Raw genomic sequence first — 19,177 nt, 5'->3', positions numbered from 1 at the left:
ACCCCTCTCTTTGAGCTGGGCATATATATCTTCTCTACTTTATCTCAATTTATTTGAAGTTCCAACAAGCCCCTCTCTCAAATGAATTCTTCTTTTTCTTATGGTTTTCTAAGCATCATTCTGATCATTGGAGCCACTCCCAGGATTTGCTCTCCAGACTGTCTTCTCTGCCAGGGATTGCCTCATTGTTTGTAGCTGATCCCTTAGGGCCAGAGATTACATCCTGGCAGGATCTGCTCCAAGATCATCCAGAGGCTTGGACTAGAACTCGCTGATTCAGTGCAAATTCCATCAGTAATGGACATTCAACTCAGATACAGCAAGAAGGTGGCTCAGTTCTGGCAGAAGCTCTCTAGAGACGGAGGAGCCAGGAGCCAGCTGGAATTCTCTGAGTAAGTGAGACACCCTGGCAAACAAGAGCCCAAGCTAGGACATAACCGGGTGGGGTACTTCCAAGTGAACTGGGACATTCCTCTGGACTACACTGGCATCATTTTTTCTGTTGCATTTTGCCAGACGTCCAATTTCCTGAATTTGCTACGACGACTTTCTTTCCAGAAATCTTGCAAAAGTGAGGCAAACTTTTTATGACGCCAGACATTCAGCCAAAATGACTGGACAGGAAGTCCTTGACTTACAGCAACAAACATTTGTTTAGAGATCGTTTGAAGCAGGGGTGAAATGCTACCGGTTCTGCCCAGTTTGCTGGAATCAGTAGTAACAATTGCTTCCGGTTCCGCCAACCGGTAGTAAAAAATGCTTTTAAAAAGTTTAAAAAAAGGTTCCCACGATCGCGCAGCACAACTGATGAACCTTTTTTAAAAACTTTTTTAACAGCATTTTTTACTACCTATTCCACCAATGCTTTAAAAAGTAACAAAAAAAGGTTCCAACTATCAGCTGTTTGACAATCAGCTGTGCTGGGGGATGTCAGAACCTTTTTTAAAAAACTTTTTAAAAGCATTTTTTTTTACTACCTATTAGCCCTAGCCATTACTCTGTGAGGTTCCTGCTTGTTGTTGCAGGGGCCATTTTGTGTGCTTTTGCATTGTGCGTGAGTCAGTTGTGTGGCTTTTGTGTTTTTTGTCTGCAAAGTCTGAAAGTTGGTTTTTGAGCTCACCCGGTCACATGACCATGACCACCAAGCCACGCCCACAAAACCAGTAGGGAAAATTTTAAGATTTCACCACTGGTTTGAAGTTATAATGGCAATAAAATAAATGACCTATGGCCATTTTTCACACTTACCACCACTGCAGCATCCCTCATGATCACGTCATCAAAATTCAGATGCTTGGCAACCGGTTCATTCTATTTATGATGTTTGCAGTGTCATGTGATCACTTTTGCAGCCTTCTGACCAGCAAAGTCAATGGGGAAGCCAGATTCATTTAACAACCATGTTACTAATTTAACTACAGTGATCCACTTAACAACTGTGGCAAGGAAGGGCACAAAATGGGGCAAAGCTTACTTAACGACTGTCTCGTTTAGCAGCAAAAAAATTTATATATTTTTTTTTATCTTTTATTTTCAAAATGGACATAACACAAAGAATCCTCCTTCTTTACATACTGTGTATCAGTTGGTTACAAAAGACTTTCGTGCATCTCTTCCACAGTTATCAACATAATTCATATTAACTCAAGTATTTTAACTCAGATATATTTATACATATTACCATAATCATACATCCATTTTCATTTGACTTTAATTGTCCTTCATCATAAAATATACCAAGATTTAAAACAAAACCACATACTGGCATTTCATTTGCTATTTCTAAAATCCTCCAATGACACTGAATCCTTATGTCCTATTCTAGCTAAACATCCATAATATTTAATAACAAACTTTTCTAATCCTCCTTTCCAAATCACTGTTTACAATTTACATCCACTTTCCTTATGTTGTACCCATACATATATATACGTTGTTATCATTATCCCTCCTTTATTTGACTGTTTCCTTTATCATAACATTTCCCCCCTAATAAACAAAACAACTAAATTTAACTTAGTTCTTTTTTATTAACCTTTATATATAATCAAAAAAAATTCTAATCTTCCTTTCATAGGTACCATTCAATATTCATATCCAATTATTACTTATCATAGCAATACATATGTATGCATAATTATCATTATCAATTATTTATTTAACTATATCTATTGTCACTAAATTTCACTAAGTTTAACTAGTTTTAGATTATAACCAGCAACAGAAATTTTGTGGCTCAATTATGGTCGTGGGTGGAGAATTACCTGTATAGAAAAGTGTCTAAGGACTAGGATTGTGTCATCTAACCAACCTCACCAAATAGGTACCTTGGATTTATAAACAACAAATTCTTATCCCGCATGTTTACAGTGAATGGCACAGTTTCCCAAAAGCAACCAAGTTCACAAGAGTTTTAGTTTAATGAGTAAAGAAAGGGACATCTGCATAGCACAATCCTTCCCTCAAACTCGTCTACAAATATGACTTATGAGTGTTATCTTTCCTTTATGTCGGTTAGCCTAGTCTGTCAAAATGTTTGCATTATTCTCCTGTCTTCAGCAGAATTATTTTTTTTTCCTACTCACAGAATTTTAAAGCAGGATTCTAAACCCTGCAGCTCAATAAAAATGAAAGGGAAAAACTTTATTTTACACAAATTTTTGTTTTCTCTTCCAGTGTGCAAGATGTGGCCAAACATAATAAGTATCATGCTTCAAGATCTGAACTTGACCCTTGTGGGTCATCAAAAGCCATTGAACATCTCAGCAGGAAGCACAAAGTTCACACAAACACAGAAATGATACAAATACTTGGTAGATTATGAAATGATATACTTGATCTATGGACAGAGAACTTGGATATGTTGACGATGGATCACTTATAGTTTTGAATGTATACAAAATGCATTTTCCCCAAGGACTATATTCTACAGCTGGGATGAGGGAACCAAGTAAGGATTCCAGATATCATTGCTTTCTAAAATGAAAATAACTAAACTCAGAACTACCTTGAATCTTATTGTGGCTTTATGCCAGATGTACAAGGCCCAGTGCTCAGAAAAATTCAACTTTTTTCACTATTTTAAATAATAATTTTTATTAAAGTTTTAAAATATAAAGATAAAAAACTAATGTACACTAAAAATATTTAAAAAGGAAAGGAAAAATAAAAAGTACAGAGGAAAAAAAGGGCAGAAGGAAAAAATAAAGAAAAAAGAAATAAAGAAATGACTTTTCCCTTCATCAAAACAACTACGAGTCATTTCAGTAACTAATCACTTCTCTAATAATTCAATCAAAAAATATGTTCATACTGTATCTCATGTTATTTATTAACAAATAATAAAAAATTAGATAATGTTCATATACTTGAACTTTTAACAAAAAGACAATGGTAACTGTAAAGTATTAATGTAATATTAATATACTATAAGTAGCTGGTAAACATATTTATATCTAGTCTTCTTCACACATGAAAAAAATGCAAAACCTTATACAAAAAATAATTTAGGGAAAAGTTAACTTCGCAACTAAAGTGATAGGGTGCATCTTTCATTGTTTGGAAGAAGTAAACCAAGACAACTGGTTTGCAACCATGGATGTGGCTTAAACGAAGAAAAGAGTTGGACTGGGGTAAACAGATAGTTATAAGAGAAAGCAGGCTGAGCTGGACGGGAAAGTTAAATGTGTCATCAGTTTAGGGTGATTGCGTTACCACAAGAGACCCAAGTCTAGTTAATTCTGTTGATCCTTAGCTACAGCTAATTTAGCTTTGCTTGTTAGTTGTCTAGATTTTTGCATATAGGTAGCAATAATAAACTCTACTATGCATAGAATTCAACAAATGCTCTCAGTTATTTGTATCTGACATTAGCAGACTTTCTCTGCTGAAGATTTTATTTCAAAAACACATCTGCACAAAGAGAAGCAAGCTAAGCCAATGCAAACTCTGAAGAAATTCTGGCAAGCAGAACAGGTAATCCTCTATTTACAATCACAAACGGGAGAGGAAAATTCATTGTTACACGGTGCAGTTGTTAAATGACATCATGTAAACACACTAGTGGTGGGTTCCGGATCCCATTCCAACCGGTACAGTTGGAATGGGCCTGGCATCATCAACATGGACGTGCACAGTGCATGCATGTGTCTTGCCATCCAGCGACGCCTCTGTGATGCTCCAGCTGCTTGTCGGACTGTTGCGCAGGTGCTGTACGAGCCGTGCGCGGAAGCGCCAAAGACATTAAAGACAGGTAAGAAGCACGAGCGGGCGGGTGAGGCATACCGCCTGCAACTCACCACTGAACCACACTAAACTTTATCATCACTTTTGCCATCTCATTAAGCAAGACATCACACAATTGCAGCTTCCCATCTCCTGTAGGCTTCCCCAATGACTTGGCTTGTTGGAAGCTGGATGGGAAAGTCACAAATTGCGATCATATGACTGCAGAACTCTGCAACTGTCATAAGTGCAAGCAGGTTGCCAAGTTTCTGACTGCATTTGTATGATTTCAGGATGCTGTAATTGTCATAAGTGCAAGCCAATTGCCAAGCAATCAGATCACACACATGTAATTGCAAGGATGCTACAATGGTCATAAAAATGAGAATTGGTTGTAAGCCACTTTTTTCAGTGTCATAACTTCCAATGAGCTAAACAAAGGGTTGTAAGTTGAGGATTACCTATATCAGTAAGCTACTAACACTTTCTTGTCTAATCATATTAGAGGGATAGTAGATTTCTCAGTAGACACACATGACTTCATGAACAAGAAATTTTATCTGCAATCTCAACCGTAAAACAACCTAGAAATATTATAAGTTCCAGAAATAAAATCTGAGAATGTATTTGTCTTCTTCCAGTTGGGCTCCTTTAATCCAATCAATCAACCAATCAATCAATCGTCAAAAAAAGTACTACTAGGCTTCTGATTTTCTGACATTCCTTGATAATAACTCTGCTCTGGTTTGGTAGTTCTTCTCTTATTCTTTTTGTGCACCTTTTCTTTCTTGTTCTTCTGAACTAGTATGACAAAACGACGAAGTCAAGAGAATTCAGTCAACTTTTAATGTTGGCAAACACTGTCTGGTGCTATTAACTGGTCTGGGTTGCTCTTATGGCCATGGTGCATCTTGGCAAATTGCTCTCCCCATCATATAATTTCAAACCAAGAAAGGTGGAATGTTTGAATGTACACACATGTTCACATGTGAAACCATTTATTAAATCATAGGATGTTTCTAGTTAAAACAACATATCATCTTCACCACATGTTCCTATTTCTGAGATCCAAGTTACTTTTATCCATTGCAGCAAATACTAGACATGAATAAAATGACTCCATATATGCCAAAATGGAAGCTATAGAAATTAAAGTCCATATAAAGTATTCACCAAATCTTTCAATTAAAGTTTGCTTATCACTGCTAGCAAAAGTATTGAATTTGGTCTATTGTGTATAAAGTTCCATGAGTTAAAATGAAAGTAGGGATTAAAAAAAACCCCTCTACGTCTATGTATTTACGCATGTTAAGTATATGCATAATATGAAAGTATATTAATAGATAACACATACAGCATGTCCCAAATTTGTAAATCACTTGAATATCTATTTGTATAAGACCTGTATTATAAAACAATGTGGAAAATGTTGTTTGAGCAGGTAGGTTGCTGAGCGCATGTATTTGCACATGCAGGAACCAAACAGATCAGTTGGGTGGCTGGGATGTCAGGACATTACAAATTTCAGCAACCTAAGAGCCACAGTTCAAGAGTTGCATTCCAAGTGGGCGCATGCAGGACATATTTGGGGGAGGTGAAAGGATGAAATGGAGTCTGCAAAGTTTGTTTTAAGGATGCACTTAGATTTTTTTAAAAAAATGGTAGCAACAACTGGGCGGGGGGGCAAGACTCTCTAGGCCACGGGTGTCAAACTCGTGGCATCACATTGCTATCATATGACATATCATGATGTTTTTCCCTTCATGGAGCTTAGGTGGGTGTGGCCTGTGCATGACACATCCAGCCCATGGGCCACTAGTTTATCACTCCTGTTCTAGGCACATAAAAGTATGGCCCAGTGGTGAGTTCCTACCGGTTCAGATGAACCAGTAGTGGTTTGGCGGTTTGGGTCGCTGGAACCGGCAGCAACCCAAGCCTACCACACCCACGAACTGGTTCTCCGGGCAGCACCAATGGCACCATCTTGTTTTTCAGTTCTGCACATGTGCAGAACAATTTTAATTGCACTGCGCATGCACACATACTGCAGATGTGCACGCAGCGCGCACATGAGAGAACCGGCAGTAGTGCCTGCCGGAACCCACCCCTGGTGTGGCCCTATCTTCACTTTCCATATCTCTGCTTTAAGTGAATGTGTGCAAGCAAGGAAGATATAAATCTTATCCAATTAGTCTGATTAGAAGTATTTCTTATAATTAACATACACACACATTTTTCATATAGGAAAAAAGTAATGTGGCATAAATAGATCAATAGTCCTTGGTTACCGATGCCTCATTCAGCAACTGTTCAAACTTACAGTGATGCTAAACAAGGAGATTTACGACTGGTCCTCAAACTTGCAGCCATTCCAGCAATCATGTGGTCACCATTTGGGCACCTTTGCAACCAGTGTATATTTACAATAGTTAAAGTCAGCGATGGGATTCACTTACCTTCCCTACCGGTTTGCAAATGTGAGCATGTGCATGCCCAGTGCTCACGCATTACGTCGGGGTGGGTGGGCCGCAGCTGCTGCTACCGGTTCACCCGAACCAGAGAGAACCGGCTGAATACCACCTTTGATTGCAGTGTTCCATGGTCACAATTTGATCACATGATCACAATTTGTTATCTGCACAGCTAGCTTCCAAAAGCAAGCTCAATAGGAAAGACAACAGGAAGCTGCCAATTGTGGTCACATGGTGTCTCACTTAATAATGACGGATGTTGGCTTACTGAATGCAGTAGAAGTGAAGTCGTAACTCTAGTCGTAGTCATGTAATGTTCTGCTTAACGACCACGGCACAAGAAACCACTGGTTGCCCTCTGACACCAGTGGATGACATCGCCAGATCTTGCTGCTTTAGCAGAATAAGGAAGATACTCAGAGATGATTCACACTCTGGTCAGTGTCTCTTTGCACTTCTACCATCGGGCAGAAGACATCAAAGTATAGCCAGCCGAACAAATAGGTTTAAAGATAATTTCTATCCTTGGGCTGTGAGACTTTTAAATACAACCACAATCACTCCATGCACACGCTAGTTTTTTTCCTTTTTCTTTCTTTTTTCATTTCTGTTATAATTTTGCCCCAGTGAGGTTAAAACCAATTTCATTGTATTTAAGTACAATGACAATAAAGATTATACTTATACTTATGTCACTTAGTGACAGAGTTGTTGTCCCGGATGTGGTTGGTTAAGTAAGATCTACCTGTAATTGCCAACTTCCATTTAATTTGGTCTTTATTTTTTGCTTTGCTTTGTCTCCCCACCCCCTTAATTTACAACCCCTGTCCACCTTCTCCGCAGCCAAGATTAAATGAATTACCAAAGCTGCTATATTAACCTCTCTTCATGTATTTGTCCAAAACTCTATGTAAAACATTTTCTGTAGACCGCCTGGACCTAATATCCACCAGCTATTTCCAGATTTAGGGCAGCACAGCAGAAAGGATCCTAGCTAGGCTGAGATTATTAATAATAAGGAAAAAATATTGAAAGGGTTGAAGAGGCAAGAATAAATAACTAAGAAAGAATTACGTGATTGGTGATGAAAGAATACCTATTCTCCAGGGATGTTTTTAATTTGATGACATCATTCTCCTACCTCCAAGTTCCTTTTAAACTATAGCCTTTTTGAGTTCAAGAAGGCTCCGTTCTTTTGGAAGCAAACTGTCCTTGGGTTTGCCCCAAACTTCATAGGATTCTTGCTGCCTTCAAACAACATGTACCAGAGAGTAAATGTGCAAGCAGCTTTGATCCTCTCTCCACAAACCAGCCCACATTAATACAGTCTGTCCAGTGCTGATTGCAGGATCCATTGAACAGTCACAAGACTTCAACGGATAATTAGAACTGCAAAAAAAAAAAAAAAAAAAAAAAACATTGCTACCAACCTGCCTTCCATTGAGGACCTGTATACTGCACAAGTCAAAAAGAGGGCTGTGAAAATATCTACAGACCCCTCGCATCCTGTTGTTTCAACTCCTACCCTCAAAACAACGCTATAGGACACTGCACACCAGAACCACTAGACACAAGGACAGTTTCCCCCCCTCCCGAATGCCATCACTCTGCTTAACAACTAATTCCCACAACACTGTCAAACTATTTACTAAGACTATATTACTATTATTCTTCTCATCCTTCCTATCTCCTTCCAATTATGGCTATAACCATGTTGCTTGTATCTTTACAATTTACATTGCTTTATTTGTTTCCTAGTATGATTTGATTGCTTATTAGTAACCTATGACTAACACTATCTTATGATTCTTGATGAATGTATTCTATTTTATTTTGCTTTATGTACCGAGAGCATAGGCACCAAAGACAAATTCCTTGTGTGTCCAATCACACTTGGCCAATAAAGAATTCTATTCTATAACCGGTTCGGCAAGATGATTCAGAGTGGAGTGTAGCTTGAACTAACTGGTGCAGAAGAAAGCTGCTTGCAGCAGAAAATTAATAACAATAGCACTTAGACTTATATACCGCTTCATAATGCTTTACAGCCCTCTCTAAGCGGTTTACAGAGTCAGCATATTGTCCCCAACAACCTGGGTCTTCTAATGAGGATGAGAACTATTTTTAAGCACCAAGCTACTGGACAGGAAGAGATGAACTCTGTCAATTCTGCTGCACCAGGAAAAGCCTTTGGTGGCTTTGTCGCTTTTCTTTAATTTATCTTTGATTAGGTCAGCCACAGTGCTGTGGTTCAACCCTCAATGCAACCTGCACACACCTTGTGTTTGCCTCTTTATTCCCCCCCAACCTCTTCCCATCTGCAACCAAGAGAATTTCTTACTTGCCAGCTTTTGCCAGTTTCAATTGCCTATATCATATCTATTGAGATCCACATACAAATCCAGTTGCTAAACAGGGAAGCAGAACCTGGAGGGGATGGCACAGTCTAGGCTGTTTGAGCAGTTTTTGGTTATATTTTGCCACCAATCTTTGCAAATCATTATCTTCCAAATATTGGAGATTATAATGAAATATTAAAAAGTCCTACTGAACATGGGGCAGTTTATTTGTGGGCAGGCAGCGCATGCGTTTCATTTTAATAAAACTCCAGCAAAGGCAAAGTTTGCCTTTTATATGGCTTCTATCAACAGATAATCAGTTTCCAAATCAAAGTATCACCATGTGTGGAAGGAATTGAGAGTCCTCTTCATAGACTTAAACTCTACTGTACTCTTTCATCCCCTTTGTTAAGACAGAAGGTGTGTGAGAGTTTTGTCACCAGAATAGCAACTGAATTTTACATGCGCACTTCCGAATAGCAACTCAAAATAGGATTTTGGAAAGAGTTAAATCTGCATTTTATCAGAAGGAAAACACTTCTATTTTGAAGGCATACACAGCTTAGAGTAACTCAACATCTTGACAGAATCTGAAGCAGCCTTCAGACTTCAGCTACCATGTGGTAGACATGTTAATCTTCCCATCTCCAAATTAAAAAAAAATTACAATGCCTCTGCAATGGGATTCGGGCGACAGTGGATCACAGCATATTATGGGACAGACACATCTTAATACCTCAAAATATAAGGGGCAAATTAATATTAAAGTAATTCAACTAAAACTCTGACATTCACTAGGGATGGAGCAAATCAAACTTAATGAAACAAACGTTCAAATTTTATTTGAACTGTGGTAAAATCCAATTTCAGTCCTACCATTTACCAGTAATGTTCCCTGCCAATAGTGTGGAAATTCACATGAACAATTCAGCTTGTCATTGGACACACACAACAATAATTTTCAGCTTGCTCCAGGTATAAAACCCCACATTTTCAATCTACTTCTAAACATCTAAAATACATGCCCATTTTATATGTATAATAACAAACACCTATGCACAGGTATCCATTATAAAAGCATTCTAATATATTTAACTCCATACGTACTGCTTATTTATATGCAGAAGAAATTTTACTATTTTCAAAACCTGCTTCTTAAAGCTTTAGTTTCTGAAACCCATTCTGAATTTGCCTGTAAATGTTGTGTAAGATTATACTTTTGCTAACCAAAATCAGTGCAATATTTTGGCTATGTACTCCCAAACGGATCAGTTAAACTAATATAATATACAATATTACACACATCCATTTATATGCACACCAAGTGTCAAGCAATTAGCAAGGACTAATGAAGGAGACACTTATTTTTATGGTTTTTAATCTTGGAGGTTTAGAGGAGAAACTGTGAACAACACATCTATAAGAGATAAAGTGTCACTAGAGATTGCACTACTGATCCTTTTACATTTAACATCTGTGAACATGTAACCAAATGTTAAATATGTACAAAAATAATCCTATTATGACTGAACACATTAGCATCATCACTATTAAAACTGGGCCAAAATATTCAATTTTTAAACTTTTGAATGACAAATCTTTATTTTGCAAACAAGATAAATTAGTATGATAAAGGTATTGTGTTAGGCCAAGGATCCATTTAGCTAATATATCCCCAGCTATTAAAAATATTATTTTTCTAAAAGGTGTTTACACGAACAAATATTAAATAAAAGCAATGGGAAGAAACAAACATATCCCTTTGGAGAGGCAGTGAAATGGCAGGTTCAATTTGCAATATCTAGAGGCTCCATTAAAATCTCACAAAATTGTCAATTATCCAATTAATATAGGAATATGAGAGTGCCTGTGCACATGGCATCTGGACATTTTCTTGCCAAAGTCAAAAATCTTGAACTGGCCCTGGATTGTCGTTTGAATGTCACCAAACTTCTGCTAATTATGTAAGAGCTGGAGGTAAATTGAAACTGGACACTCTTGATATTTGATAAACTGTGTTGATGGGTCTAAATAATCTAGTATTCATAATCAACCTTTCATAGCATTCAGGTTTTTAACTTGGGTGAAAATTCCTTGGGCAGTAGAAATTTCAGATATTTTGCTTACTATCGAATGTGTGGGGTTCCCCTCAACCCACCATAGGAACCAAACCACAATTAAGGTTAACGTTCAATTTTAAAGTTACTTTTGAATGCCCCAAAATGAACCATGGCAGCGAGCCTACATTCAGTCTCCATGCCACATGCAGGAAGGCCTCAAAGGAATAAACCTGAATCAAAATGGTGGGGGACAGGAGAGGAATAATTGTGTCATGAGCTGCAGCTTCCACATAGGCCTCTCCTTAAGTGCTTTGCATACAGTAGATAGTTTTTGCCAGTTAATTTTCTCTTGTGTTTAAATATTATTTAATGGTTTTTAAATTAATTTTTAAATTAAACTAATTTGATAATGACTAAAAACTTCAGATGCAGATTGTTTCCTGCCCAGAAGAAGAGAAATTCTAGTCTATTCTCCAAACAAAACAAACAAGTCGCAAACAAATAATCCCCATAAAATTATATAACAACCCCCCCCCCAAAAAAAAAGAAAGTGGAAGAGGTTTAGAAAGCAGAGAGGGTGGGGAAGCTGGATGAAAATAAGGAGTCTTGAGAAAAGCTAAGAAACCAAGCTATTCAGTGAAGATTCTCCTTCCCCTAAATTCCTCTGTGCTGAGGTTTTGGGCTGCAACCACTCATTTAATGAACTTCCTTGCAATATTCCCTTGTCCGGTCTAGAGGAAATGCAATGTACACCAGGCAAAACGTCCATGCAGCTTTCCTGAAGTCTTATCTGGCTGAAGGGCTACGCAGTGCGACCAAAAGCAAAACCCCCAAAGGATCCCCCCTAACAGAATACCCTCCATGTTTTAATCATATTAGCCCAGTCTGTCTTCTAGTTCAAAGCAGGAGAGGCTTCCCTAGTATTCCCTTCAAGTATTCATAAATCCCTCATGCTGCTGACTGTGATATTTTTCTGAATGAGTCTTCATTTTCCCAGGGAATTCCATGCCTTAGCAAGAAGCTACTGAAATTACAAAAAGCCTCTCATCCAAACTCCCATGCCTCCTCTGGAACAGGAGCCATTCCATTCTGACTCTCTGACTAACACGTACTAAGAAAAGAGAAAATCATGATTCAGAGAATTCCCCTTCTCCAGATTGCCGAGAGAGAAAAAAGCAGCCGCCGCGTTACTCTGCAAACTTAAGGAAGTCCTAGGTGTGAATGATCTCCTTCTGTTCAAAGGTTTGAAGCATTAAAGCAAATGGTAATAACCTCCCCTTCTTTTATTTAAGATTTTAGGACAAACTGGGACTGCCCTTCTACCCCAAAGGTGGCTGGCCATGTCAACTACTTAGTGCCAATGGTTAGGAAGCTATGAATTTTTAAAAACTCCTTTGAGCTCAAATGGAAGGGTTAGCACAGCTGGGAGACAGGGATTTCCGATGCTGCAAAAGAGACTTTTGAAGCCACAGCTTCCATTCCTCTGGAGATCCCAGGCGAGAAGCATGTGTGGCTCCTTGATCACAGTGCCAAAGTGAAAGAAAGTGCTGTTGCCCTGCTGGTGAGGGTGCCGTGGGCATCACAAAGCCCCCCCCCCGCCCCTTGAGAGAAGTTAAGGAACTAGACTCACATTGCAGCGAGATGCTTCAGCTAAGGGGAGACACGCCTGGCAAAACCAAAGCTGCCTGGAAATTGGGTTGCAGCACTTTGGAGGGCCAAGCCGAAACAGTCAGATCTCTTTTTTCAATGACTTCACATGTATACATACAAAACAAACACATTCGACCCACCCTGGGAGCATAAAAATTTGACTGCAACTAAAAGGCAACTGAAAGAGAGCGAGAAGAGAGAGAGGTAGAGCGAGAAGAGAGAGAGGTAGAGCGAGAAGAGAGAGAGGTAGCCCACATGCATCACATCTGCTGGCAGAAAAATCATGCTTTAAATACATTCTAAATGGGGTTTCACAGGTAACACAAACAGGTACGCTCCAGATATACAACACAGCCACCTATTTGTCTTAATGGGGGGGGGAGGTAAAGTTGAACAGTGCTGCACCTCCCACTCCCATTTACAAGCTCAGAGAAGTGTCATCTCCTTGATCTTGAGCTCCCTGCCAAGTCAGCCCTACCGCAGCCAGACAGCGCACAGGTGCAGCTCCAACCTGTGAGCAAGGTAGAGCTGCCTTTGGGGAGCCCGGGGTAGGGGCGACAGGGAAGCCCTGGATCTTTTCAGCCCTGGGGAGGCCAGCCACGTGTGAACCGGAGGCACAAAGAGGTGACTTACCTGCTGGAGGTAGAGGAAGGCTGGGGGGCAAGGGAGAGAGTGCGGGAGCAAGGCGGAGTTGGAGACTAGGAGGCAGCCGGAGTTAGCCATCGAGCAGAGCATGGGTCGCCAGCAAACCCAGGAGCGGCGGAGGTTGGCAGCTCCTTCTGCTTCTTCTCTTCGCAGGACTTGCTTTTTTTCCCTTCCGTTTTCGGCCGTCCCCCACCCGCTTTGGCAGCTCCCTCGCGTGGAGCGATTTAAGAGGGCTCCATGAGAAGAGCTGCCTTGTGTGTCCTCGGTTCAAACAGCGAAGGAGCAGCGTGCCGGCTGAGAGTCGGTGCCATTAGACGAAGCGGCTGAACGAGCGCATGGTCTGCAAAGGGTGTGTGTGTGCGTGTGTGTGTGCGCGTGTCCGCGTGGGGGGGGGGGGGAGAAAGAGAGGGTTGAGAGGCGGGGGGAGTCCCCTGTGCATTCAGATATCAAACAGCTCGCTAGGAAACCAAGAAAATCCGGAACAGCTGAGCCTGCACTTAACCCCTCACCTGCTGCAGCTCAGCTTCTTGCCCTGCGATAAATAGGCCACTAAGCAAGCTTAGCCGATACAGTTAAGGGTGGGGTACCTAGCTCAGCTTTGCTGCCGACTCGGCCATCACCCCAGAGAAAGTGACCAAGATCTTCGGAGCACTTCCAGAGATATAAATGACTCCAAAGCCTTGTTTCTTCCTTTCGACCTCTCTCTCCCAATCCCTGGGGACTGAAACCAGCAAGCCCAAGATAGGCAGTTGAAGAAAGTTAAAACTTCTGGTCAAGAGACAGGAGAAAGAAAGGCAAGTATATAGTGTGGCCGAAGGAGATTTCAAAGGGGAGGAAAAAAACCTCTTTGGCTTGTGAGTCTGGATAAAATAAAATAAAACGACTTCACATTCCCCTTTCCTTGAAAAGAGAACCAGGATCTGTATAAGAATGTGATCTTATCAAAGGAAATAGAAAAAGGCTAAAGAGATATTTCTGTAACATAGTTCAGGGCTCTGCCTGTATCAAACTCAAACATACAGGCTCTCCTCCACCTGACACAAGTTGAATCCAGAATGCTCCTCACAGACAGCAGCTTCCATCTCACAAGGCTCCTGAGTGATGCTGTAATGCAATGTATAATGGAACCTGCCAGAACCATCTTTTTTTGATGCAAGTTCTGTTGAAAAAAGGATCCTTCACTTTTGGATCTGCAGCAAAATGCAAACCTTCAGCGTACACATTGTACAGTAATGGAAGATTCTACCCCTAGCAGCAGCCCTCCTTTTGGTGAAGTTTCCAATTATTTCCAACTTTATATCCTTCTTGCCCAACAGTTAACATTTAGCCAGATAATTAAATTCTTTGTAGAGAGAGTTCCATCATACAAACAATATTTTGTGCTCTCATTCAGCCCACTTCTCATAAATTCCACATTTAAATAGGAATTTAAATACATCTGCAATAAAAAAAATCCTCTTTGCCATTTGACAAGGCTTTTACAGACTGCCACACACCACCCCAAAGTTGCAAATAAATATCTATTTTCTTGGTACATTTTTTTTATAGTGCCTTTATAGTTGCACACCTATTACTAGTGAATTCAATTCTGAGAAATTCCTGCTGTGAAATCTTTGGTATTGATCAGCGCCTTCAACAGTAAATTTCAGAAGAGTCGTTTCAATAGAAAAAGATAGAAAAATAAATCCCGTGAAAGTTATAAGTGAGGGTACCCTTCGACCAGACACTGAGGAATCTTGCCCTTTCGAAAGCTGATAAACACAACCAGTTTTTAAAAACCCATTTGCTTAGGAACTGCAGTTATTTCAATTATGTAATAAAAAGATTCTGTCCAGGATAATGGATCCATAGCCGCCATCATGTGGCTATGTTACATCAGTATATTGGCAAATGGAACATAACCCACAGCTTGCTAATATTGACACAACAACCCACCAAATCTAAATAACATAGCTTGAGTTATAATAGCAATATAGCAATAGCAGTAGACTTATATACCGCTTCATAGGCCTTTCAGGCCTCTCTAAGCGGTTTACAGAGAGTCAGCATATTGCCCCCAACAATCTGGGTCCTCATTTTACCCACCTCGGAAGGATGGAAGGCTGAGTCAACCCTGAGCCGGTGAGATTTGAACCGCTGACCTGCTGATCTAGCAGTAGCCTGCAGTGCTGCATTTAACCACTGCGCCACCTTGGCTCTTATAAAAATACAGTTCAACCAAACAAGGTTGTGTACCATATTCTTTTACAAATACCGAGGTTCACACACTCTGGAGGCTCCTGGAAAAGAAAACTCCGCAGCAGCTAGGAAAATCACTTGTAAAGCCTGGTTATATAGCTAATAGCTTGTTTCTCAAGGACATGTTGAAGGCTTGCACCATGGAATTCCTGCAGGCTTTAGGAAAACTGGGGGTGCCTCAGCATTTAACTGACCTTTGACCATCTCAGAAACTAAGCAGGACTAGTTTAGACTTGGATGGATGATTGCTTGGGAATCCCAGAGCAATAGCCTAGTCTGAGAAGAAGAAAAAAATAATCCCAGAAGAAGCCAATAGCAAATTACTACTGTAATGCTGCCAGAAACCTCTGCATGGATGCAGTCACCAGGAGTAAACTCAACTTAAGGGAGCATGAAAAATGATCCATTATTTTAGACACGCCCGTAAAGGCCACTTGGGGCTTCAGCTTAAGGCCGCTTCTCTGCAGGGCCCAGTTTAAATCTTCCGGCCAGCTGCAAAGCCACCTGTATCCAGCTTCCTTGTGCAGCATAAATGTGAATCCAGTATTCAGTTCAGCCAGAACGTGGGGAACGCGGCAATTGGGCTGCCTTCCAAGGCTCCAGGCAGAATCCTCCCTGCCAGGCAGAGATGCTTCTAAGTGAGTTTTATTAGGTGATTCTTCCTGCTGCAGCAGCCATCTGAAAAATGCAGAGTATAAAATTGGGGACTTAAATTATTTCCAGATCTGATTCACATGCAGATGCACAATCCATACTTTGACCGAAGAAGGATGGCTTTGTTTCTTCTTTTCGCTGAACCATAGAGTCCTGAGAAAACACGATCCTTTCCTTTGAGGGCTCAGTCTGAGCCCTAGAGATACTGGCAAAAATACATTGGGTGGCTTTTGAACAAACTGGGTATAGAGACTTACAGATTTAATGAAGCAATAGAAGCTGCTGTGAGCTTTGGCATTTTCCCAACCGTGAGGACAATTAACCAGTGGATCAGTTTGCCTTCAGAAGTTGCGGGTGCTCCATCCCTGGAGGATTTTAAGAAGAGACTGGACAGTTACCTGTCTGAAATGGTATACAGGATCTTCTGCTTTAGCAGGGGGCTGGACTAGAAGACCTCCAAGAAGACCTTCCAGCTCTATTCTGATTCCCAGGAAATGATGCAAAATAGCAGCTATTCAGGAGAGAGGCCCGAGGCTCCTGAGCAGCATCCATGGTCAGGGAATAGAAGACAATTGGAGATTTATGGATGTTGACTGGGTCTCTTGGTGAAAAGGATCTATGGCAAGAGCAATAGCAGGAAAAAGGAGTGTCAAGGTTTACCCATTTTGAGAACAGAGGGGGATCAAAAAAATGCTTCTTTAACGGGGTTGGCTGGTTAGGTCACATGTCTCCTATTGTTCCCCCCACCCCCATACAATTAACCCCAACAGCAAAACAGGGACTCTTCTCTGCCATGTTCCTCAGGGGGACCTGATCTTATTTTTAATCAACATCCCATGCAAACTAATCAGCTAGAAACAAATTCTGAATGAGATGCCTCAAAGGATGCAGTAATATATTAGAAAGAAATCTATTGGGTTTCCCAAGAAGAGGCAACATGTTTACTAATGGCTCGGTAACATCTTTGTGTACACACACACACACTGAATAGGAGGCAGAAGTTATGGAAAGATACTGCTATGTGTAGTATTTTTTTTAATCTTTATTTTTTAATATAAGAAGATTAAATAAAAACCAACACCCCACACAGTACCAGAATAGAAAAGACAGCCTACAGAAAAAGCGCAATATTAAAAACAATTAATAAACCACATGAAAATTAAACCTGAAACCGTCAATAAATAAATGAAAAAAGGGCCCTTCCCCAAACTTTATTAAGATTGTAACAAAACCTAACAAATCACAATACTATACATCTAAAATATAGGCTAAATGTATAAATGTCATGGGTTTAGAAAGGATATCTTGTAATACAATACTATAATCAAATACAGAAATATATACAACTACCTAGAAATATCACTGTATTATTGTAAAATTTCATGAAATCTATTCCAGAGCAGAACATATTGCTTCATTTTCTGATTAGTTGAAAATATTGCTTTTTCCAGAATGGATAAATTACACCAAGAGCCAATCCTTAATGCCTAGAAAAATACCATTTCCCTCATTCCTCAATATAATTCTTTTTGCCACTTCTCATGCCCAGTACAACTATAATTCCTCAAACATAGTCATATTCTGGAGTATGGAGTTATAATTCAGCATCCTATTAACTTCTTTAATGTTAAGATTTCCCCATAAATCTACTTATGGACATTGACATACTATTCCAAAAGAATACCGATAGTTCACAGAACCGAGTCATAAGGGTCAATGATAAAGGGAAAATAAATAAAGTCTCTTTCAAGTCAACCTTGACTTCTAGCAGCTTCTTGGATATCATCATATAGTCTTCGCAACCATACAAAACTGGTAACAATTGCCTCTTTCTGCTATGGTTTCTTGACTATCAGATCCAGTCTATGCTCTGAGAATCCATAATAGTCTTTCAAACAAGCACTAAACTTTACCTAACTACAACTAGTTTTTCAGACCAGACAAGATTGGCCATGTAGTGCCAACAGATGATGCTGTACAGAGGTTAGATTGAAATCAGTAAAAATATTTTGAATAATTTTCAGTCAGAGTGGCACATTTCAGAATGAATTTCCCTCCATATTTGACATAATAAATGTTGCCTTGCCTTGATAGTTAACCACAATTTGTTCTCAACACAACTCTACATTTTACCACTAGTTAGTAGGAAGGGAGAGGGTTTTCTTAAATTGCTCATAGCTAAGGGGAGGGAATTTCAATGCACATAGACCAGTGGTGGGATTCAAATAATTTAACAACCGATTCTCTGCCCTAATGACCAGCAGGGTAGATGGGGCTTGGTAGTCATGTGACTGTGTGGCCGTGGCCAACTCAACATCACTCACGTTGATGGGCGCTTCACCTTAACTGTTACAATGTAATAAGGGTTAACCAGAGAGGCAGTTTCTGTAAGCAGGGCAATAAAGATTAGGCTAGAAACAACACCAGAATGTTTCCTTCCTACCTTCCTTACAGGATTAGCCCTGTAAAGTGGGAAAAAACAAAATGAGATTTCTTCCAACAACCGGTTCTCCGAACTTCTTAGAAAGTTGCCAACCAGTTCTCTCGAATAAGTGCAGACTGGCTGAATCCCACCACTGACATAGACTCATAGATTTGGAAGGACCTTGAAGTTCTTCTTCTACAATCTGCACAAATCAGGAATTCCCAAATCATCCCAGACAAATGGCTGTCCAACCTTTGGGAACCTCCAGAGATAAAACACCCATGACTTAAGAGTCAGGCTGTTCCAACTGTCTAATAGTTCTCATGGTCAGAAAATTCTTCCTTATGTTGAGCTTGCATCCCTCCAAAGCTTCTACCATTCTCTGATCAAGTATGGAACTAGAATGTGCCTTCACATCACTAGGGTTTAGGCATCTAGAAAGCAGCAAAAACTTTCACGGCTCATTCAGTT

General features: G+C 39.9%; 1 protein-coding gene across 4 annotated transcripts in view; it reads right to left on the bottom strand.

Moving 5' to 3' along the window:
* RBFOX3 (RNA binding fox-1 homolog 3) overlaps positions 1–13,717 on the bottom strand; it is an 86,671-nt gene extending 72,954 nt beyond the window's left edge. For all 4 annotated transcript variants that reach the window (XM_032212133.1, XM_032212135.1, XM_032212134.1 and 1 more), the window contains exon 1: positions 13,378–13,717. In XM_032212133.1, coding sequence (XP_032068024.1) covers positions 13,378–13,479 — 102 coding nt within the window. In that variant the 5' untranslated portion in view covers positions 13,480–13,717. The remainder of the gene's footprint in view (positions 1–13,377) is intronic.
* Between the last annotated feature and the right edge of the window lie 5,460 nt (positions 13,718–19,177).

Source organism: Thamnophis elegans, chromosome 2 (assembly GCF_009769535.1).
Source record: "Thamnophis elegans isolate rThaEle1 chromosome 2, rThaEle1.pri, whole genome shotgun sequence".
Lineage (NCBI taxonomy): Eukaryota > Metazoa > Chordata > Lepidosauria > Squamata > Colubridae > Thamnophis > Thamnophis elegans.
Note: the sequence above shows the minus strand (reverse complement) of the source record. Positions and strands in the feature narration are given on the sequence as shown.